Source organism: Gambusia affinis, linkage group LG09 (assembly GCF_019740435.1).
Source record: "Gambusia affinis linkage group LG09, SWU_Gaff_1.0, whole genome shotgun sequence".
In the NCBI taxonomy this organism is placed as follows: domain Eukaryota; kingdom Metazoa; phylum Chordata; class Actinopteri; order Cyprinodontiformes; family Poeciliidae; genus Gambusia; species Gambusia affinis.
The window spans coordinates 12,371,231-12,396,554 of NC_057876.1; the positions used below are offsets into that span (position 1 = coordinate 12,371,231).

At 36.5% G+C, this 25,324-nt stretch overlaps 1 protein-coding gene across 9 annotated transcripts in view; it reads left to right on the forward strand.

The window, feature by feature from the left end:
• Positions 1–25,324, forward strand: part of LOC122837395 (hepatitis A virus cellular receptor 1 homolog) — a 72,137-nt gene that overhangs the window by 35,656 nt on the left and 11,157 nt on the right. For 7 of the 9 annotated variants that reach the window (XR_006371770.1, XM_044127726.1, XM_044127730.1 and 4 more), the window contains one exon: positions 9,442–9,513. The exons of 1 other annotated variant lie outside the window; for it this stretch is intronic. Coding sequence is in view for 7 of the 8 variants with exons in the window: in XM_044127726.1 (XP_043983661.1) it covers positions 9,451–9,513 (63 nt within the window). In the remaining variant the exon portion in view is untranslated. The remainder of the gene's footprint in view (positions 1–9,441; positions 9,514–25,324) is intronic. One more of the 9 variants, XM_044127727.1, reaches the window with a different exon arrangement.

Sequence of the window (25,324 nt, forward strand, 5' to 3'; positions counted from 1 at the left end):
TTTCCATTGAGTAAATACAGACGGATTAGGACCAGCGTAAAAATGGTGAATCTCCAATGTCTCAGAAAATGTAACTGGAACACTGTGACAGAAAGGTAAGAGACAATCTGGCAAGACTTTGAGAAGAACAGCAAAAATAAAGAGAGGGAGGTACAAGTGACGGTAGTTAGCAGAATAAGGTGGGAGGATGCATTCAAGGCACAGCAGGCATAAAGTTTGACAAAGCTCCTTGTCAAGTAATACCAAAATAGATGGCAGGACTCGGTGTTCTTATATCATGCTTCCTGGTACCATTTTCTTCCACTGCTTTTTGTCCAGTTCAGACATGACTTATGTGGATTACAACACAAGGGCCAGCCTTTGCTCCCCGTGTAAAGTGTGCTTTTCTGAACCTGTTGTCACTTTACCATCATTTCATCCTTGTTTTCTTCCTTGAATCTTTTTGTAAACCCAAGGCAAAGCAGAAATAACATAAAAAGGCTTCAATTTAGTAGATGTTCCAACCTAGCCATCTATAGTTTGATCCTTGACAAATTATCACAGTTCCCTGTTTTTCCAGCTCCTAACACATCAACTTTGAGAATAAAGGGTCCACTTTGTCACCCAATGACAAGTGTAATGATAACATAATCAATCATCAGTAATCATTTTTGTATTTTGTTGTATTTTGTTTCTTTTACAAAGCAAAGAGGCAACCTAATTTTTGTGACCAAACCATCCCAGACACACAGAGTATCCACTCATTTGTAGACAAAAGGCTATTGAGTTTCTGTGTCGTTTGATGGCTATTCAATGAGCAGAATGATCCCATTTTCTCAGAAGATCTTATTAAAGTTGTTCTAAATACATCCCTTTGCCTGAGGATTGGTATAAAACCCACTTGAACAAATAAATGTGAAAAGAAGTTATTTTGCTCGAGGCAAAAAGGTTAAAACAAATGAGAAATTGCCCAATAGTTGTCTGATAAAATCGATTTCCTTTGCAAAAGATAAACATGTTGCTTTCCTTCAGGTCAAGTTGCACTGTGCTCATCATACACTTTTCTGATCTCATCAAAATGTACTTGGATCTGCTGAAACTCAAACAATCCCCAATCTAAGTGATAAGCACATCATGATAAAAATCATAATTAAAATCTAAAAGAAGACCCTCTGAAATGCAAAAACGAAAGTCAAGATAAGGAGTGTGGACAGTGAATTTCTGTATGGGAAGAAACTTTGTCTTTACATTTGTTTTGCTAAACTCAGCATGTGAAACTAAAATGGTACTTTGAAATCAGCAGGACATCGTTGATGACCTGACCTCAGCCTTCGACTCTGTGGAGTCGCAGCAGCCGTCCAGTAAAGACACACAAGCTGTCAGTGTAGAAAACTCATGTTCTTTCTTAAAAATGTGATCCCCTGCTGGGTTTGCAAGACTTAAATATACCCCGGACTAGCACAGCTGTGGTTTGCATGGTATGTGCTTGAATCAAAGGTCATTACCTTTGTACAATTTTCCATCACATCCTCAAAAACATGAACTAACATCTTGGAGCTCTACAGTGTCGGCTAGAGCTGCGTCAAATTTTATTACATTAGTCATTTAATCTGAGGTGCGTACATGAACCAGTCAATCAACATCGTCATGTCTGGCATTAGAAGGCCTTCATTACTTGTTTGCCTTTTTTATTTTATTTTTTTTTCTTATAAAGGGCAGACAATTTGTTTCTGACTTTAGTTTTTATGTAAAGATTTGTGTAAATTTCCAAGCTGCTCTCAAAAAATTAAATGCTTTATGTGGGCTAATCATTGCAGGTATTTATATATAACAATGTGGTGCATATATAATCTTGATACTTTTTCCAAAAAAAAGTGTTTTGCAAAACAAAGTGTTACTTAGGGCCTTGAATATAAATTCCACACAGAAACATCCTTTATTTTTCCACTTCAAAAATATCTGCCACTTTGTATTGTTTAATCACAAAAAATCCCAAATACTACACTGAAGTGTATGATTGATCGTAGGTTTGAAGGTTTGAAATGCTTTACTGTGATATTTTTTACTTTATTTTTTGCACACTTTCAATCTTAGCCTGCTTTAGAATGATTGTTTCTGAAAAATTCAAAAACTGATAACAACAGGGATGTGTGAGAGACTGATCAGTAGTTGGCCTTCTTGAGATTTTCTTTTCCTTTTTTTTTTTTTTTGTCTAGGAATAAATCTGAAGAGGCTGTGTGCCTGCATAATGGTCTCATCCCATGAAGTCTCAGAAGAGAAATGCTTTTATTGCTGGACAGTTTTGTCATTTAGAAGGTATATTAATAAGATTGCATGTTTTTGCAGACATAAATCCATGCTCCCAAAGCCCTTTCCAAAACCTAAGAATGAAGTGCATCTTGAAAGCTCAGTGTGGAAAAGGTTAACATGAATTTACAACCAAAGGACATCACAAACTTCTCTAAGAGATGGAAAATATCAATCTCTTGGTTTTGGTTTGATTATATAATATGTACAGGAACATGCGAACACTTCACATAAACTTAAGCACCACAAAAGTTTGTTTGAGGCATTGTAATCATCTGAGTCTTCCAGGAGGACTTGCCAAAAGGGGAAAAAGAACATGAGTCTAAATAAACTTCACATGGAAGTTTGTAAATAAGTCCCAAAATAAGGCCTAACAGATAGCTCTCTTGACGCTGGCCATGGCCAAAGTTCTGCGAAGAGGGAGATATTTTCATCCTGAGAATTGTTCTACACCATGAGGAAGCAAGGAGAAGCAAGGGCTTTCTACTAATGATTGAAAAATTGGTCTGGAGACGTTTAGACACGGAGAGGAAGATGGATGATCGGATAGCTGTTTGCTAAATTCTAAATGATATGCGCAGAGAAGTATCCAAGTTTGAGGGAAAACTACTTTCAGGTGCTCTACATCACCAGTAATCAAACAGTGATATCAAAACCACTTTTGTTTACTATCATTCATCACTCACAGCGCTGTTTCTGGTACTAGCCTCACGCTACGGGTTAGGTTATCCTGAACTGTCTCTATTGTTATGCTGCTATACACTTGCACAGCAGGAGGACAAACTGACCCACTTCCTCCCTTTGTTACTTTCTGGTTCTACTACTCTCCAACTTGCATTGTTTCTGTTATTTTAACTGTCAACTTTATCTGTTCTTTTTTTTTTTTTTGCTCCTTACACCTGGTCTGGACATGCTTCCACCAACTAAACATTTTTTCTCTCCTGCTGTTAAATTTTTACTTTTCTTTAATATAGAAAGCACTGGTTCATCAGTTTCTGTTTCTTTTCTGTGTATTTGCTTTGTCTCCTCAAACCCTCAGTCGATTGTAGCTGATGTCTGCCAGGCTTTCCTGTTAAAGAAAAAAAATTTCTCTCCACTGTCGCGACATGCATGCTCAGTATGAGGGATAGAGGTAAATTAATAACACAATGCAAGCGATTGTCCACTGTTGCTATGTGCTCGTCCAGGAGGATTGAAAGTTGCAAGTCAATGACTTAACCTTTTTTCTAAGGTTAGCTTAGAAAAATTATAAAAGTAATCTGAATAATGAACTGAACTTGATGTAGAAAACATATGTACTTGTTGATAACTAAGATTAGTTGGAATGTATGATTGAACTGAATTAGTGATTTTTGTGAAGTGCCTGGAGATAAAGTGTAGTTCATGAACTTTATCGGAAACTTCTCAGTTTTCGAACTCTAAAATACAAATGGAGACTTATGACCGCTCTACTTTTGGACAATCTTTTTGAACAAATTACAAAATGTTCTTTTGACAACACAAACTGCATCATTTGTTGGTGTTATGTGTTTTTGCTATCTTTTCAGAAATGTTAAGCATAAATAGATTTTCTAACTCAAATCTAAAGACCACAATGCTGCTGACTGACCACTGTGAACAACTAACTGGCCCTGAAAAGTATTTACACCCTTTGACGTTTTCACATCTTGTCATTTGACAACCTCAAAGTTGTATTTTATAGGGATTTTAGGTAATGGACCAACACAAAGTAGTTCATTGTTGTGGAGCAGAGGTAAAATGGTGAATAATTTTCTGTATCTTGCAAAAAAAAAAAAAAAAAGATCTGAAAGATATGTAATGTGTTTGTGTGTAACCCCTCTGAGTTGATGTTTTGTAGAGCCACCTTTGGAGGTATATCACTACCAGATTTTCTCATTTGCACACTGATACTTTTGAACATCTTCTTTGTAAAGACTTTCACACTCAGACCGACTGCATGAAGAGTGTTTGTGAACATCAGCGTAATCAGGCTGGATTTTTGTGAGCCAATAGCTGTGTATAACTGTTTACAACAAAAAGCAGATTTTCCGTGTTGCAAACACATGGTTGCAGTTATGTTGGGACAGACACTAAACATACATAATGACATGGGTTTGTGTATGTATGCTTTATTTATTTGAGTTTGAGTGCATCCACTGCATGTGCGTGCAGGATGAGTGAGGAGGCGTCAAGGAAAGATGTTGAATTGGGCCACAGCATGTACACGCAGTACCTGTTGGCAAATAAATACCAACGGATACAAGTGGTAATTAACAGCTTCAGTCAAGCCAGCTGCTGGACAATTATTTCCTCAATTTCTTTCCTAAGACTAAAATAAGCTGATCAATTTGCTGCCTGAGTTGGTTCCCCAAATTGCTCCATTCTGCTGATAAATTAAGATGTAAACATAATTTTTTATTGCTGAATATGGTTTTAGTTTTTTTTTTTTTTTTAAATACCTGAAATTGTGTTAAGTTAGTGAACAATAGAGATTAATGTTTTCAAAAGTCTTCTGCCCTTTGAAAACTCCCATATTAAAATGAGTGAAAGCATATTAATTCCTTTAGGCTTTTTCCACTGCCATGTTTTCTGGCTTTAAAGCTGGACCAAAATGCAGACAAGAGCTCGAGATGACCGTGGTCACGATTTAATAATAAAAACAAAAAACTAACAGCACAAGCAGAGCAGGACTTGAAGCACGGACAGAAAGGAAGAATCCAGTAATAAACAATGAAAAACTAGGAGGTTAAAAAATATGCAGGAGTGGAAAATGACAAGAGAACCAGATAATCTAGTCAGAGATGTTAAACAGCTGAGACAGGAGGAAAGCAATGACACTGAGGGAGGGAGACTAAAAAACACAAAGGGAGGTAAACTAGGACACAAAAAGAACTAAAACTAAAAGGTAAAGACTAACACATATCAAGGAATAGAAACCAATATTCACATAGAACAGAACACAAGAATAAGAAAATAAACACAAAGGACTAAACTAACATGGGACCATACTTTTAATAACAATGAACACTTAAATGAACTGAAAATGGCAAGACCTAAACAAAATAAATCAAGAAGAAAATAACCAAAACACAAACAAAAGGAAATGAAAATAGAAACTCCCCAGAATTGTGTCGAAGGCAGAAAAAGCAAATGCAATGTGCTTGATTTGTACCTAAAGAAATATATAACCTTTCAGACGCTTCCATATTGTTTTCACACAATTTATTCTTCTGTAAAATATTTGCCTGCTCTCTATTTTTGCATGTGTTGCTTTCAAAGCTTTATTTGCTAATTGGAGTCAAAAGGTGGCGTTCAATTACTGTTCAAGTAACGGATCAGTGCTCTGCGTGATACTGAATGAGTAACATCTAATGTCAAGGAACACTAAAGTTTGGCAGAATGAACTGGTATAACTAGAAACTAAATTTATTATAAAGATTTGAGAAATGAATAGATCGAATGCATATATGAGTGCAGGTGTGCAATTATATAATAATGTCATCTCCAAGACGAACACATCTAATTTGATCCACAAATACATAATCAGACCCATCCAGTTATTTAGAAACATTCAGATTTAATTACATGCATCCCAATTTGATCTTTGTTATATAAACTGCAGTCAAGCTCAGCTTTGGGAAAACTAACACAACAAATCCTATCCCGAAACACAGTTGGACTTATAAACAATAGACTTATTAACCTGGATTTTCTTTGTGACTATGTTTATCTTATTCTTGGTATCTGTTCTCCTGTACATATTTGCTTTCATTAATTACACCAAAAGGGAAAAGATAAAAGAGATACAGATTTGCTACAAATATAGGAATTATTGACAAAAATAAATGTATATTAGGAAAAGCAAATCCCCAATACCAGCTAAATTAAAACTAACAATTTCTCAGGTATAAAACGAACAAACAAAAACAAAACAGCAAGACTCCTGACTTGTAGATGAGTCAAGTTTTAAACCCAGTTCTCTCACATTCAGATCACAGGTCACAAACAAAAAAGTAATTGTTCTTGTCTGGACAGACAGAAAATTGATTACAAATTCAGGTTTCTATCAGTATTTTAATAAAAAATCAGGTTTTTGCATCTTTGTAACATGTTGTTGGTCTCTTCTGTTTGCTATTCCTATTCTAATGCTTGTATTGCCCCATACACCTGTTTCATTTTTATTACCCCTCTGTGTTAGGACTTTTTCGCAGTCTGCTATGCCCTTTATTATTAATTTCAGTTTCTAAAATCTGCCACTCTGAATTACAGCCAGACAAATGTGGCCGTTTTATTCCACAACCTCTTTTACTCGCATTCCAAAAGTGGTTCATGGCCCAAAAGACAAAATTAGGAATGAAACAAACTTTGACAAGTCGTAGCAGAAATGTAAATAAGTGCTTCACTTTCAGGGGTCTTATACTGTCAGACTGTCAGTGCTCTGATAGTTGCATTACATTTAATTGGTATCACCTGTTCTTTCCCTTTATCTAAGCAGTCAGTGAAAAAGCAGAACCCACTAACAGCAACTTAGCCCTGGAATTACATGAATGTTGTACCAAAGAATAAGAGCCACTAGTTCTGATCCAAAAGAACAATTCACTCTTGGATATTTCCATTTATAGAGAAATGCTTTCCTCTAAAGGGGGAAAAAAATATATATATACCACGTTGTGCTTTTGAGAGGAAATATAATATGTGGAAATTTATCAACCGCCTTCACACTTAAAATCAAAAGCATCTGTTATAGATGTCCAACAGTTTATTTTTCTGATATTTTAAAAATGTGGATATGCTGTAAATGATCAGTTTTACTGAAAAATTCAAGCGATGCAATAAAAATGGCATAAAGTATCAAAAATAAAATTCTGAAGGAGGTCTCAGGTAGTTTGGTATGGAAACAACAGCCAACGTGCCCATTTGTCCAAGCAGTCTGCAAAATGCTCTTTAAAACTCAAAAGTGTCATCGTGGGACCGGCAGCAGGTTTTTGCTGTTGTTGGTATAAAAGTGCATGTCTCTAGAATAAAAAAGACTCCGCAAGTTTAACTTCAATGGTAGGTGGACAAAGAGGAAACACTTGCCATTAAAGAAAAACTGCAGACTAAAGTTTGCCAAAGAGAATACAAAGACCAGGATTTCAGGGATGATTTTCTATAGACACAAACAAATGATTTACTTGGAAAACAAAGAGAGGATGTGTTTGACGTGGACCAAACCCAGCCTTCCAGGAGACGAACCTCATGCTATCTGCTAAACTTAGAGGGGAATTTGTGGTGCTCACGAGGACATAAAGGAAGGCAGCACAGCATGACCATCTCATCATCATAGGATCCACAATGAATTTTGCTCTTTATCAGAGGGTGCTGGAAGAAAATGGGACATTATCTGTAAAGGACCTGGTGATGAAGCAGAACTGGATGCATCACCATGTCAATGATCCAGAGAAGACCAAATAAAGGATCGTATAGTATACAGAGGACTGATGTTAAAATGGTGGCAATGGCCCCAGATTTATTTTGCCAGTTAAAAAAAGCAATTTGTACCACCTGTAGACACTTAATGGATGAATAACTAATCCCAAAATAAAGTGTGTTACAATGACCCATCTTGGTTCAGAAAGCTGTCTCAAATCTTAAAAGCAGGATTTAACATCAGCTCTAATCTGGCTTCAAAGTTTAAGATCTACATCCATTTTAACTCTCAGATCAGTGATGATGGCTCAAACATGGAACAAACACCTGGTGGAGGTCTCAGACGTGCCACCAAGACCTAAAGCCTTTTGTTTTTGTTTTTTTCTTCTTACAGTTTAATAGGTTTAAAGTAATCAAAGGCTATATGCGGTCAATGCATTTAAACAGTGACTTTACTGAGATACCTCTGGGAGTTGTCTGAATAATTCTGGAAAGAAACGCCACGTTTCTTGAAATTAGAGCCATGGAGTAGCAGACATAGAGAGGAAAGAAGGGAGTCTAAAACTAATTCCTGTGGGGCAACACATTAAAAAGAAGCAGTGGGATGTAAAGGAAGAGTGGGATGTTAAAGAGAGAAAGCGATGGAGTTAGCCTCCATAGACATTTTATGGAGTGTCCTCATTTTTTATTACAATCGCAATGAGACCAACTTTTATAGGGACAGACAGCATTGCTTAAGTGTATATATATACTTTCAAATATATAGATTATACCTTTGCACACACATGCTCATTCACTTTTCTCTTTCCAAGCCAAAAACAGTGATAGTAGCTGTAAATTGCTGTGTCCCTGTGAGGGAGTTGTAATTATTCCCAGCCCCCAGCAGCTTGCAGCAACTGAAATTAGCAGAACAATTGCATCTGCTGTGCTGCACCATGTTGTTTACAATGTTTACCTCCATAGCTCGTCTCTGTGAAGTTTGATAAATATTTGCCTGGTTGATTGCAATCATTGAAATCTTTGGCCTTGATCCTTCAGAAGAGGCTCTTATCGCTCAGCGAGTTTTAAAATGCATTTTACAATCATAATTGTCATCTTTCATGGATTTGGAATGGCTTATTGTACTGTTCTTTAGTCAAATAAATATATTTTACTAATTATTTATAGTACATTTTAAATTTATGCGGTTGCTGGTGAAAAAATAAAACCTCGAGGGAAGTGAGCTTTGGTTCCCCCAGGAGCAAACGATCCTGAAATAGCATCCGGCCCTAAAGTACGGAAATTCTTACGCTTGTTAAGCATCTGTTCAGGACATGAAACTGGACAAGAGCATATCATGACTGATGCTGAAGATTAATTAGAATCTGTATCTGCCCAAACCATGAAGGAAAGCACAAACTAAAGCAGTTTAAAATAACAGAAGATGACTATAATAAAGTTAAGCTATTCTTAAATCAAGAATATGTTAAATTCTGAATTTTTTAGTTTTTATCTGGAAAGAATCCACAGTTTTTGATGAAGGAGGGAATAAATTTACTCCTGCTCAAGCCTGTATTGACCCCTTGCCAACAAACATGTTTACTTTAACAACAAAGTCACTCAGTAGCATTTCACAAAAACACATGCAGAATGAAACCAAATATCTGCAGAACTAATTTAAAAAAATCACCTGCAGAAAGATTCACACAAGCTTAGTTGCAATCGTTTCTTTTTTGTTTTTTTTCTTATTTATTTTTATATCTCCAGCTGTGTTCCATGACCCAAGGCCATCTGACGACTTGTCCGGAGGGTAATCCAAACAAGTACACGGTCAGTCTGGTATGTACTGAGCTTCTGTTCTTATTTGTCTCTTCCTGTCTTCTTTGTGAGACACAACCAAACTGCAGCGGCCAGCTTCCCATGTGAAAGTAGACCGGGTCTGCCAAGAAGGTTGTGGCTCCGTCTCACCATCTAGTTGGTCTGCGGTTATCTGGATCAACATTTATAACTCCCAACATTTGTTTGTGCAGATACCCTAACTGGACTACAGAATTTGGTTCCAGTTGTTGTGCTTGAAGCATGCCACCTGTTCACACAGATGTAGAAATCAGAACAGCCTTTTGATTCGGGTTTCTGACATGATGCACTGAAGAAGGCAGATGAGGAAATGTGGGGGTAATATCGAGCCTCAACCTCCATTCCTCTCCAAATTAGAGGGCAACATCTTGGAAAAGCATTAGTAGTGTCTAACATCCAGCTGCAATCACAGACGCATATTTGCTTTAAGCACGATCCCATCCAGTCACTAGCTCGGAACCAAAGAAAACGCAGTAAATATTGTAGCACCAAAAAGCTAACGTTAGCTTAAATGTATCAAATTTGCTTCAGTGATCACTTTAAAACCAGACTTGGACACAAACAACAGATCTAAAATTGGAGTCACACAATTATAAATGCCACTAACAACCAAACAAATAAAGAGACCATATGAATACATCTTGTCAATTACAGCTGGCTGTCTCTGAGATTTACAGGTTTTATCCATTAAGCAACAACAACAACACATGTATGAAATCAAGACAAAGTGCAGCCTGAAACCTGCTTTTCTCTGTGCTCTCCACATTTACTCCAATATTGTAAGGTCAGTGAAGACACAGAATGGACATAAGGAGTGATTATTGAGAGCATTAAAGTCCTGCTGCCTGTGTAAACAATCTGTGCTTAGAAACGGCACCATTGACCCATTAGACCAACGCTGCAGCAGCCAGGAAGGAAAACTTTGTTGGGGGAACATGCAGCGTGCCATTTATCACACATTTCTTCCACTTTTGTGTACAACATTATAATCTTGTTTAAAAAGCGAGCAAGAGAAATGCTTTATGATTCATAGCAGAGCTTCCCAGGGAAACTTCATGGTACACAGGAAGCATAATGATAATTACATTGACTCATATTGTTATGGTGAATCTGAACTCCTTAAGGAGATTAGTGTGATTTGAAGAAACAAAAACATAATAAACTTTCATAAAAATGAAAAATATTTGCTCGTAGTTTATGACCCAAAAGATGCAATGAGAGCCCACCATAAAGCAGTAATGGCATTCCCATCAAATGCTAATCACCCATAGAGAGTCGAGGGTTAGGATTCAGGTTATAACTTCTCAACTGACAGCTTTATGTTTGAAGCTGCCATTCAAATTCAAAGTTTCTAATTTCATTTTCTTTACACTGGTGCTTAATTGAATGAACCGGATATAAAGTACAGCTAGGTGTGCAGTTGGAAAAGTTTTTACCTTATTGGAAAAAAATTTGTCCCCCATGTCTCAGTTTTTCTTTATCAGACATTGAAAATCAGACATTGTTTTTGAATTGTGGTTCATAATCACAATCACCACAAGCAAATAGTTTCTGTACCTTTCAGTGAAACTGTTCCTTCCACAGGTGTCTGGTTTTATCTCATCTGTCCAAAGGACTTTCTCACATTCTCCCCATGTAACCATTACCTGTTGCTGGTTGTAAATATCCCCGTATGGATGAGTTTATTGATGTATCCATCTGCCTCATGACTGAGTAAACAAAACCCTCAGAGTTCCCTGCAGGGTCAACCCATAGTCTCACAGCAAAATTATGTCAGATTCATACTAAAACCACAATGTTTCCCTGACTTTAACAGTGCACAATGGAAATATCCAACTCTGAGCAAATAATTAACGATCTGCCAAACGAATTAACTTTAGAATTTTAACGGATGAATGAAATTAGCTCAGATCAAATCTCTGCAACAGTAAAGCGCAGAGTAAAATGAGATAAATAACTTCTAAAAATCCATAAATACTGCATTCATGTATGCAGGTAATTTCGAACTGTGCAACACAGCGAACAAATATGATAAATATATAAATAAAAAACTAGTAGATTTAGATTTCAAGTTTCCAAATTTTGCTGGAACACAGGCTCATAATATAATACAGATGAAAGTAGAGAGTAAATTGCTCCCTGCATAATGTGGCACGGCTGGCATCAAAGCCTTCACAATTATCTAAACACGTTAGTTCACAAAACAGAACAGGAAATTTTAACAATGCCCACAGCTGTGATAAACAGCTCACCTGGCACTGTTCCCTGAACCAATCTTCATCACCTCTCTCTACGAGGACACGAACAGGTCTGCTGCAGATCCTATAGAGGCTTGTTTAATGTCTGTGCTATGGTAGCAATATGACAGGACATTGATCATATTTTTAGTATTTCCCACGTGAAAAAAATAAAAACAACAAATCTCACATGTAGAATATGGATGTGGCCACATGATCAATTAGGCAGGCATTAGATGATTGAAATGATTTATGTGCCTCAATTTATGTGATCATGTGTGCATAATTGTGAAGTAGAAGGAACATCATGCAGGGTTTTCAACATTTTCTGCTAATTCAAATGAAAAACGTGGAGTGTACAGGTTCAGCTCCCACAGTATTTGCAAATGGAGCTGTTCATTCTGAGGCATGCCTGCACCAACTTTATTTATCTACCCAAATTTGTGTGTCAAATGGTATTTTTTTTAAAAAAATATCAAAATTATTGCATCAGGAATTAATTTTTTTTGTGTGGAAAAAACAAGAAAATAAATATATTTTACTATTTTCAACTCGGTTTGCAGATTAGCCTCTTGAAACCTCAAAAGGAAAAATTTAAAGTGCCAGTAAAAATAAGGTGCAGTGCTTCTCCTGCAGCAGCATGATCTGGTTGTCAGCATGCATACAAATGAGAGAGATGGCTACTCTACGTGCAAATGCAACATGTGCTTCTCTCCCAGGAGAAGTTTATATTTGGAGTTTATCTCCCAAAATATATTGAAAAAGAATGCGCCTCTAGATTTTGGCAATCTACTAAAAGAATTTTTCCATAGCTGTCTCCATTCATTTGTCTCGACTGTCCTGTTCGGCTGCCACAATCCATAGCTGCCATTTATGTGAACATGCTGCACTGGTACAGCAGAGGCATTTGGTTTGATGAAGAAAGCCTTTTTCACCCAGAAATATAAACATTACACTCCAAATGACCCACTAATAAGATTTTTTTTTCAAGCTTTTGGCCATGCCTTGTCAATGTCAATGCTTCTGTCTGTGGCCTTTCTGTTGACTTAAAGATATGGTTGCCATTAGTGCTGAGCAGTTTCATCAACAACAAGCTCAGAAATCACAGTTCACTGAGCAACATCCCCAGATAACAACACTGTCTTGGATTTCAAACAAAGGGCAGCCTCGTCTTCCAGAAATTAATTTCCTATATAGTGAAATTGCTTCTCAGTGCGAGCTGCAATGCAATCATTTGCTCCATTATGTTCACCAGCCTTCTCAACAATACAATAACAACATGATGGTTCAGGTTAAGAAGAGAATGCTTGAATGTGAATTAATATTTCATCATTCAGATCAAGTACCTTGTGTGCTGAACTTGGTGGTGAACTTCTTTCATAGTGTTTAAACTCTGTAAATCTCAAAGTTATGCCACAGATTCTCAACAAGATCTTTGTCTGACCTTAATCCATTGTAGCTCCTGCTGTAAAATCTCTGTGCTGCTGGAAGGTGAACCTCCATCACGCTGTGCATCATAGTAGCTGCTTTTACATGTACTCTGATTAACTTGCACACACATCGGCTCTATTTCAAAGGTAAAAGTAAAGGTAATTTTATTTATATAGCACATTTTTAGCAACTAGGCAACACAAGGCCACCTATTAGGATTACACTGGATTTTATTTGAAGGTTTTTGGGTAAAGGGGTCAAATTCAAATATATGTAACACTTTTCAAATAATTAATAAAACATGTTGAAAACCATGTAGCATTTACCTTCCACTTACATTCTGTAGTACTTTGTGTTGGTCTATTACATTAAATCATAGTAAAATAGAATAAAGCAGGACAAAACGGGACTGTACAGTCAACTTGGGCTTATACGGCATATTATAGCAAATACAGTGTTTAATTAATGCTCTGCTGAATAAAGCTCCCTTTCCATTGAAATCTGCCTTAGGTTTTATTTAGAACAGATACCCGTTTGGCTTGTCTATGGGCTCTCACTGGCACTGTGTGTTTTTGGGGGGCTCGGCCTTTTCTTGCTTTTGATAGAAAACAATGAATGCCTCTGTTTTGCTCGGCCTGTAAGTGGGGTCTATGTTTGTGGCCAAATTTCTGAAAAACAACAGTATGAGTGAGGCAGTGACTCAATCTTTCTGCTTCTGCAATACCACAGTGACGAAGGCCCCTAGAGCTGCATTGTATAGAGTCTAGCATAAATGTACAGCAAATTAACAAAAGGTTTATTTAGTTATTTTTCAGCCATTCAGCGGTGGACTTGCTGGTGTGCTTTTAATCATTGTCCTACTACAAAGAACAACTATATTTAGGGTGACGGTCGCAAACTGATGATCAGACATTGTTGTTAAGGATTTTCTGGTAGAAAACTGAGTTAATGGTTACATCATTTGCTGATTCAGAATCTCTGATGGCGCTGAATCAGCAAAGCAATCCCAGACCATCACACTACTACTGTCATGTGTGACTGTCAGTATTATGTTGTTTTTTTCTAAAATGCTGCTACTTTGAAACCAGGTTCCAAAATCTTCAATTACTGTCCCGTCAGTCCACAAAACCTTAGGGATCATCAATATTTGTTTTGCTAAATGTGAAACCTCTTGGATGGATTTTGGTAGGTCAATGTCAATCACTCCTGGGATCAGAAATTACAATTACTACAAAGTTCACAGCTGTTTCATGTTTTCTGCGTTTGTATAATGATTCAGGGAATGTGCTTATGGCTTGTTTCCCACGCATTTCTTTTCTAGTATTAGTGATTATTGTTATTATGCCTGTTTTGTTTTAACTTCTACCACAGTAGCATGCATACACCTAGAAAAGCGTTTTTTGTTATTAAATATGAATCTAATGGTTTTTTCCAGTGGAAGTGTCATGAGCTGCAAAGTGTAACAGTTTTCATGTGTCGCTGTCAAACACAGACTCAATTGTAAATATTAAAAATAAATTCTGGTCATAAAAAGTGAAGTAAAAAGTAAATCAAGAACACAGCAGATCAGAGAGAGACTTGTGAAGGGTTAGGTTGTAAAACAATATCTCCAGCTTCAGTACCTCTTGTTTTTAAGGACCATCCACTGTTTTTAAGGACTCAAGGATATTTACTGTCATACCATTTCACAATTACTGACTTGTGATACGAAATTCGGACTCAGGTCCTTGTTGTTATAGATGTTAGCTCTGGGAAGCCTATGCATGCCCTCTGTAATCTGAGGTATGTAACCATGTGTGAAAAACAACTTGTGTATCTCTGAGTCAGTGTGATCCCAATCTTTAAAGGAGCAATCAACCACTTGTTTGCTCTCTTTGGGGGAGCAGGGCTTGTTGACGTATTTCCTCAACAGCTGATAGGGCAATCATGCTGTAAGACGAAGCTGGGTTGGTGTCTCTGGCACACTGATGAGTATCTCTCACCTTTTATCTTTACTTGTACTTTCTTCTTACACCCAGCGGCCTGTGAGAAACACCTAATTGATTAGTTGCTAAATTTGGAAACCAGCTTCTGCTTAACTTTGTCTGAGCAGGCAGGGTTTGGTTAGTTTTATTTTAAAATGCCTGCTTTATCTTGAGAATGACAAGAAAAGTAGGGGCAGCAAGTTGTACCTCTTTCTAACTTTGCAAAATGAATGATGAAGTCATTCACATAATGAAAGTTATTGGAAGCAACAAACAGTTGAAAAACTTTTCAGATGCAGAATGGCTGATCAGATTCATATGTTAAGATTCACTTTGAAACTTTAGAAGAACATTTATGATGCAATGGAGCTAAAAATGTGAGCATAAAAAAACAACAGGGGAGTGAACTGAATAGCAGGCATCATTTTCCATAATTTTGTCTTTCTTTATTTACTGAACTAACATTAAGCTTATTACATGATGCAGTTGAAGTCCCGGTGCGTAATTTTGAAGTTTGATGTTAAGGTGCAAAAGCACGATCAAAATGTAATCATAATGAAAAAAGATGACCAGATTTTCACAAGGAAAAAAAAAATACATAAATATCATTTACTAATATTTAAAGTATGTCTACTCTTCCATATTTGTATTATGGTCCAACTTCAAACAACTAAAATATAAATGGTCAGTTCCCTGAAAAATAAGACATTCAATAAGTATCACTGAGTTTTCTTCCAGCTGATAGTCTTATGCTGCTACTGACATAAAACGTTAACTATGATAGGAATGCTTCATCAAAGGCTCCATAACATTTTGGTTCAATGGTCTGTGTGTTATACGTTTAAAGACTTATACAGATTTGCCCTTTTTTTCCTCACCAGTAATTATGTGTTATGCACAGTTGATGTAACCTGGCAGTTCACAGTTTAACAATTGACTCTTGACGCCGTTTACTGAAGCAGGGACCACAGATTACACGCCCATCAGTGGTCCACACGCTTCCACAGGGACATAATTCAAACATAATTAAGACATACAGCCCACCGCTACTCTCCATAAAATAGCATAAAACAGTTTCCAATTGTTACTTGGCTTATTCAGAGGTTTCCAGAACAGCGTGGAGCTCTTAAACCCCGTCCACCAAAGTTTGTAATAACTACATTTTAACAAAAATGGTGTTCTTAATTAGAAAGGCAGGCTTAAGTAGTTTTCACATTTGTTTTTGTGCAAAATCTGTGCATGGAGATGAAACTACACACAGTTTATAAAAAAAACTCACCTCACTGTCTGACATTAATTCAATTTAAACATCTCCTGTTTCAGTTCAAAGAAAACCAAAATTATTTATATTTCCAAAATGCCAGCATTATAAGATATATATTCTTAGAGATTTATTTTTTTAATCAAAGTACAGGTGGTAGGAATCATGCTTTTGCGTGCGTTAAGAAATGCTTTTGTTGCATTAATTTTTTTTAAGTAGCTCTTGGCTGCACCAAAGAGTTTGGCTTTGCAGATTTTGTAAAGAACTTATTTGTCATATCCTTTTTTAAATCACTGAACAAATATTATCAAATTAAAGGTTTATTATTTCTACTTTTTTCAGTGCTGCATAATTGTTTTGAACTCGGAATATTTAGAAACAGAATTAAATATTTGTTGAAACTCAGTAAGCTAATAACAAAGTTGTGACCTTCATTAGCAGGTCCCTAAAAGAAATACTTCTTTAAATAGTAGTAGAAGTTAACATAAGGCATTTGTGATGTGCTAATGTTTACTTTAAAAATATTATGTACTATGTCATGCAAGTTCAGCCAATGGACTAGAAGCTGTGGCTCAATTACATCTCAGATTCTGCTTTGAAAACTTGCTTTGCTTCGCTTTTTGCCTTTTAATTTGTCTTTAATTCTTGCCTGAAGTGGACTGACTTCTTAACATTTATGTCTCTTATACTTTACTCACAATTTATTCAGAAAAATAGCAAAATTCAACGCTTGCAGTGTATGAGACATTTTTTAAAAAACTTGAAACACAGATATTGTCTAATAATTATAATGCAATGCTGGTTATAAGGCAATGGCCAGAAGAGTTGGATGTAAATGATAAAGTGGTGAGAAGCAGAGGGCTGGGAAGAGATTTACCAAACACTTTGCTAGTTCAACTGGAAGACAAACAGAGAGTGACAATGTTTGTCTGCTCTACTTCCTGTAATGAGTTTTTAAAACAGGAGAAGGAAGACAGTCCTGCTCAGAAATGATTAGACAATATATTTTATCATTAGAGTGAGTTAAGCCGGTGAAGATCGTGAAAAAAGGGATTGTGAATAGATATAGTTGAGTAAGCATAAAAGTACCTTGAATGTAAGATAGTCTGTTGACAACCTGCATGACATCAACAAAAACTGACTAGAAATTGGCTTGTAAATTTAAAATATGTAATTAAAAACACCAATTATATATAAAAGCTTGCTTTGTATGTGCTAATGTTGTTAAACAAAACCAAAATTGGATCGTTAGCTGTGACATGTCCAACTGCTTTGCTAAGTCGACCCTAAAGTGTTAAATCACAGCTCATTAAATTTCGCTTGTTCCCTGGGGAAATCAAAATTTTCTGCCTTCTTCTTTACTGTATGTTTACACAAGTTTGCTTTTGCTGGAAATAAATATTTTGTTTTCATTACAAAAAGCAGTTATCAGACATGCTCACACGACGGTTTTAAGAATTTTTTTTTTAATCACTTCAGAAACTGAAGTCCCAGAAGATTAGAGCTTATAGGATTTTCAGAAAGCCAGTGACAAGTGAACACTTACCTGACAGGATGGTTTAGAAGCGACTCGCCATCCTGCGAAGGTGCTTTATTTGCTGATGCAGCTGGTTTTTTCCACCTTGCTGCCGTTATGTACAAGGTGAAACAAACTACAGTTGTTATCCAGTTCAGTCACACTTCAGTGATGCCGGAACGCTTTTAACGGAACGGGGCGAGAAAATACCCATTTTCTCACTGTCCCAAAGGCTGGGACTTACTGTGGAAACCTTTAAGAACAGAGAGGCTCTGGATATTTCTTACAGAAAACAGGGGTAACTCAATTCGTCACTGTAATTGACTAATCAAACCTGCGCCCAGCCAGAAGGGATTAAATCGAAGCGAGATTAATGTGTTTGCCAGGTATGTGGTGCCAAACGCCAGAGCTTTTAATTTCGCACTGGCTGCACTAATTTAGCCAGGCTGTTTACCTTAGCACTTAAATAAAACGACAAATGAGCTTTTTCTTTTTTTTTTTCTTTTTTTTTGTAACTGTCTGACATTAAATTAAACTAAACTGTTTAACACTGTTAGGATTACCACATTTATTTCTACATGCTTAATGCTAGGAAGATTAGACAAAAATATTGGAGGTTGTACAAAGCAATGGGTGCCAAAAACTGTGGCTCTGGGAATCTTGTTCAGAACAATTATTTAGTCTTTATTGAGTAAATTTCTCATCGGATCTGCTTGTAGAAAAATATAATCCGAATAAAAAAAGGATAATTTTTACTGCCTTTAAACATGTAAACCAGAGGTGACAATAACCATGAACTGTTTCAGGATTTTTTTGTGCTAGATATTAGAACATAGTTCATTAATATGATAATATGAAATACTACAGTAGTGACTCTGACAAGATGAATGTAACTAGTGATAAAAATGATTGGCATTAAATCAGTGAGTGCTTTTTATTAAGTTCCTCCCATGTTTGTTTCTGGTGGTTCAGACGTTACTCAGCCATGAGGTAGATGTTCATATTTTCCTTCTGTTGAATCTAAAACACAACATCCAGTAGAAGCAAGTAAGAACAGGATCTTTGAACTACTTAGACCTCATCCAGAATAAACAGCAACACAGTAGAAGCTCATATGACAATACTCCTTACTGGAAAGACTACTGGTGACTTTGGCTGAAGAGATGATTTAGAGGAGAAATTATGAGCACAAGATGTTCGTGTTGAATCTCCATACTATTCTTGTACAATAAATGAAACTCTTGAGGAGGGAACAGGCCATATTTTTTTCAGATCTTTTTACTATGATGATTTTCTAATTTCCTCTGCTAAGAAGAGGGAGAAGTAGACCTGAAGGGACATAAAATCATTTGGGTTTAGAACTGATATTTAGTTTCATGTATATGGAAAATGTTTTGTCAGCTCAAAAGTCTTCACATTCCTTCCTCAAACAGCCAACGTAGTCTAAGTTACTTACCCTAATTGAAATGCCAAATGCATCTGTGAGAAACTCTGACACTCCCATCAGACTCCAAGCCGAGTGAGCTGCACTGCTGCAGCGACAGTGTCTCCAAGGAGACGGCAGAGTGACAATAAACAAGGGCCTCCATGTTTCTGAGGCGTCTGCAGGGTGCAGCACAATGCAGCACAGCTGAGAGGTCAAACGTGTAGCCTGGGAGGAATTTTACTGAAAGTTCATTCATGTTTTAGCCTTTGTAGACTTTACAGTAAATCACTAAAGGCAGAAAACAAAGACATAGGGAGGACTCAACACATAGATGGTCTTTAAGAAAATACCGCAACTCTTGGCTGGACAGGAAGCTTTAAATCATTTTCAGTCACCAAATATTCAGCTCTATTTTAGGTCCTGAACAGAGACAGAGAGATATAGAGATATTTGTAAAGGCTTTCAAATTCCAGTTTCAGACTATTATAACTGGAAACAAACAAAAAAAATCTGAACTTGTATCTCGGATACTAATGTGTTCTTAAAAAAATGTTTAAATGTGAAAGAGAGTATTTGACTTGATTCTTTGTACGGAAACATGATCAAACTGCAACAGGGTGAGGGAGTATTATGAAACTCCTGCAAATGACCTCACAGGCTTCCATAGATCTGACAAGGAGGCAGATTTCATCTAATCAAACTTTTCTTTCTAATTATGCTGCTGCAGTCAATCTGAAAAGATTCACTACATTTAAGGTTTTTTACATACTTTCATCAGCCATGCCAGCAACTTCTGAAGTTTTTGTATGCTGTCTTTTGTATGCTGACAAATTTAATAATTACTAGTGTTTTGAAGAGCTGAACTTCTTTCTTAACTGATAAGGAACAAAAAAAAAAACAAACATTTTCTTTAAATTACCTTTCAGTAAGAAATTTGTTGCGCTATATTTATATTTACCCAATGATGCAGTTGCCATTAAAATCCCTTCACCTCAAAGTACCTTGAAGTAAGCCCACATTATTGTGACTGCATGTTATGTAAAATCTGTTGGAATGTCATATTTTCCCTCTCAGGTGGGCTTTTAGGTTATTTTGTTATTACTCCCTGGCTCATTGTCTTTTTTCCACTTCCTAATTATGTTCGGTAGTGCAGATGGTGTGTTTCCTTCCTATCTTTGTTTAGCTTTTCCATATGAATCCAATAATCGGGGATCTCTGACTGCAGATGGATGATGTACTCTTTGGATGGGAGAGCTGGAAGTGCAAAAAATGTGCAGATTGGAAATTCCTGAAATTTCTGAAAGTAGGTAAATTAATCAAGAGTAGATTCCTCCTGCGGCCTTGACTCCATAATGACAATAACACTACCTACAATGTGAGAGTTCACAAAACACTTAAGACTAACAATGCTTGAGTGATGTGAAATCGCTGCGAGACATGCAATTTCCTAAGAGTCGCAAGAAAAATGTCAGCGAAACCCTTTCCTGCATAAGTGCCCTCGAAATGAGCCACTCTACTGATTGGATTGTTTTTCTTAAAAATGCTTTTGACTATTCCAGGGAAAGTGCATGATGAGGATTATCCAACTAAATAATTTAGAATAACAAAATGACATGTTTTATAACATGTAGATGTTACAGCATTACACATTCATAATAAGGAATTGTGTATTGGTCTCTTTAAATATTAAAATGTTTTGCCCACAGTCATGAAATTTTTTTTGCCTCTTACATGATTCTGCTGACTACTTGTAGAAAGAATTATTATTATTATTATTATTATTATTATTATTATTATTATTATTATTATTATTATTATTATTATTATTATTTAGCTAAGCCAGAATGCCACAGATTCTTAAACTGTGTCAAAAAATATTCTGTAGCATTATATCCAGCACCCAGTAAATATAATTAGATTTTAGATTTGATTTAGATTTAACTTTTCCATTGCATGTTAACAACATTATCAACATTATGACTTGACGATACACTGATATACTGGGATTTTCTAACCCCACTTTCTCTCAGGTTTCCAGAGGTCTAAAAAAGTGAACATATAACTGGTAAGGAAATAGTTCAAATAGCCACTTGCTACCACAGCAGACAAAATACAATCTATGATTGCACAAGCATTGAAGCTGATGAAGTAGAGCAGCAAGCTGTTTCCCAGGTACCACTCCTGTCAGCTATAAACAGAGAAGACTACAGCGTTTATCAGCTCGCAAAAATAGGAAAATAAAAAAAATATGTTGAATGACTTTCCATTTCAGCTAAACATTCAAAACGTAGCCAGATTTTGGTGTTAACAATGTGAATGCATAAATCCTTCCTGCCTTTATCAATGTTTTTATTCAAGTTACTGCAGGTGGCATACACATCCTTACACATATTGGCCCCATTAGTCCCAAGTGAGAATTGCATAAATACTATAACCTGCCTGATGAGTTTTGTAAGAGCTCAGATCTATGCTTTAGTGTATGTTAGGATCATAAGTTGTTTTGTATTTTGGGGGGTTTTATGGGTTTGCATTTTGATCATTTGTTGTTTATGTTGTTCTTATTTATGTCATGTTAGTTGCTTATTCCTTGTGTTCAGTTAGTCTTTATTCCTTTTATATGTATGTTGTAGCTTTTCCCCAGTTTGTTTACTCCTCCTTGCTCTTCTGTGCCGCCTCTCTACCTCCCTCAGCCTTCTGCCTCCTGCTCTCTCTTACAGCTGCACCCGGTTTCTGATTGGTATCTGTCCATTGTAAATCACTTCTCCTTCACTCATTCCTTGCTTGTTTCTTTAAGTTGTCATAACTGTCTCAGTGTTTCTGTTTTGTTGCTTTCACATTTGATTTCTGTAAGTTGCTTCAACTGGTCTGGTCCAAACGTCACTAAAACCATGACAGCGTATTCAGTAGTAGCACACCCTTCATGACATTACATCCACAACATTCAACAGAGACATGCCTTAAATGAAACGTTTACTTTATAAATGAGTGTTGATAGTAATAACAGAAAATATTTTTGAGTTGTTTCCCCTGTAACAAAGGGTCTTGGAATAAATAAAGATGGTTAAAGCTCTCCTTTGTGCTAAAAATGGTCTTCCCTCTTATTAAATATCTCATCTAATTCAAGCTACAACCACTGGAGCTAACATTTCTAGTGTACATTACGGTGATTAATTGTAAACAATGACACTTTTAGCTACAACCACCACTACTAAATTATTAAAATACAATTATTAACTGAAAGTGCTCAACAAGTGTGTCACATCATCAGGCTGATTAAATACAAACACAATGGATATCCGGAGAAAACTCTGTTTATTCTTCAAACAGTCAGAGACACTGCGTGTGCTTAAGTCGAACAGAGCAGAACAAATGGACTGTAAATCAAATCCTGTTATTTACATGGAAAATAATCTTTCAGCACAGCTGAAGATTATTTCAGCTGTGTATGTAATGTATGTCTTTTGATACATTAAATCAGGGGTCTCAAACTCCAGTCCTCAAGGGCCGCTGTCCTGCAACTTTTAGATGTGCCTCTGCTGCACCACACCTGAATAGAATAATTAGGTCATTAAGGCTCTGGAGAACTGATCTACACAAGGAGAAGCTGATTAAGTCATTTCATTCCAGCAGTTTGTACCTGTGGCACATCTAAAAACTGCAGGAGGCCGGCCCTCAATACTGGAGTTTGACACCTGTGCATTAAATAATAAAATGACAACTGATTAAATTTACAACAATACTGAAAATATCTCTGTTTTTTCAAGCACTTTAACCTGCGTGTGCTGTTTGATGAATATACATTTTCATGTTTTCTGGTTGTTGCATTTTGTCATTTTTTTTCTTTTGCTTTACATTTGCCATCATATCATGAAATATCATTATTTGTTGCATGTAAAATGTGACTGCTTAACATATAGTTCACTAAACTATTGTCTTTGATATTTTTTTTTCTTTCATTTCATCCAAGCTCATTGCATCTGCACTTCACTCACTGCTATGTTTGCTGAAAAGAAAAATCTCACAAGGTTACTTCTCAAATGTGGGCGCGCTCCACTTGACATACAATACTGTAAATTTGCACATTGTTAATGAACAATGGATCAAAAGCAGAAGCACCACGACCGCAACCTTAACCCTGCAGACCCCCAGCAGAAAAGCGTCTGAATGTCTTGTTTTGTAATGTTCAAATATAGTGAATTATGTAGAAGAGCTTTTTTGTGAGAACTAAGAGGAAAGCCAATCAAATTAAATGTTGTGTTAAATAACATAATTAAAGAAACGCGCTCCCACAGCATGACACAACCACCACCATTTATCACAATGCGTGTGTTTTCCACCATGTATAACATGTTGCATGTTGGTCAAGAAGTTCAATTTAGTCTCTTCTGACCAGGAAGCGTTCTTTCACATATCTACAGTGCGCCTTTTATGGCTTGTACAAAATGCAAATTAGATTTCTTCTTTTTTTAAAAAAAAAACATAAATAAATAAATAATCTCCCACTTTTCCATGAAAGCCCATTTTGAAAGATGTAAATTTAAGTTTTCCTGTCAACATATTCTCCGGGTTGAGATGTGAATCTGAATTTTGGCTGCCATGTCTTTGTAGGCAAATGGATTGAACATCATAATGTGACCTGACCAAAGCTAGAAATCCTAATTTATGAACTTCTTACTTATTTATGCTATAAATTTCCCAAAGTAAAACTGTGTGAAAACATGTACATGCTGGACTATTCAAATATTTCTTTGCAGAAACTGTTGAAAATATGCATCATTTTCTCTCAACCCAATCAAATATATATAAAAAAAAAATGTTGGAAAATGATAAAATGTTCAAGGGGTTTTCACTGTTTTTGTCAAATGCTATATTTTCTTACAGGGCATTCTTTAACAAATAAAGCTCTCTGTGAGAAGTTGGTCTCCACTTTAAGATTCTGGGAATGAATATTACTGCTTTCATCTCTTCGCTTCTGGCCTGAAAGTTTACAGTTATATGTGTTTGTTCTTCTTTGAATGACCTTTAACACACGTGTTATAAGCATCACAACGGCTAAAAAGCCTGTGTGAACATACGCCGCAGAAATGTTCTCATGATCTTTGACACTGGCAGTGTTTAGCACGGAGGACTTGCAGCTTGGCGTTGATTCATAAAGTCGATTATGAGCGGGGGGCTTTGTCTCGCAGCTATGCTGAGGTGGTCTGACAGGAAAAAACACTGATAGAAGCTGCAGGCAATAAGTCAGCAGTGGGACATCTGATTTTTTTTTTTTTTTGTGAGATTCACTTTGAGTTTTTTGGGTGGTTTTTATATATTAATCTAGTCCATAACGACTTTCACTGAACATTTGAAGTGTAATATTTATCCAATATGGACAAGTTGACCTATGGCTTCCTCAACGTCTTCTGGTCCTGTGTTAGGATCAGGGGTGGCCAGGCCATGTGAGAAATAAAGAGAGAACTTTCTTTTCCCAGAGGACAGGAAAAGTTGGATCTGAATGAGGCCTGGGTCAGGAGAGATTCTTCCCTTCTGTACATCCTGATGTACTTCCTTTAATCATATGTTTATGCTTGCACATTTTTTCCTCCGTCGATTCTGCAGGATAAGATTAAACTCCTGTGAATGTTCCTGGTGGAAATGAAGTAGGCTCTGTCTCAGCATCATGTGGCTTTGTTGTGATTTCTTTTTCTTTTTACATTTGTTATAATGTGCCACTGGACAGATGTCCAGTGATGAATATTATCAAGCAATAAGTCACTGACCCACAAAAGATTGTGTGTGTGGGAACAAACTCCGGCGACTGGTTCTCCCATAATGATGCTGTGGTGAGTGACAGCAACGGGAGTCATGGTGGCTTCCCAACTCACTGAATGTGGGAGGGAGAATAGCAGCAAATAAAGACTGGGAATGTTCAGAGTAACTTCACAAGATGCATTTCTGTCTGGGTCAGATATTATG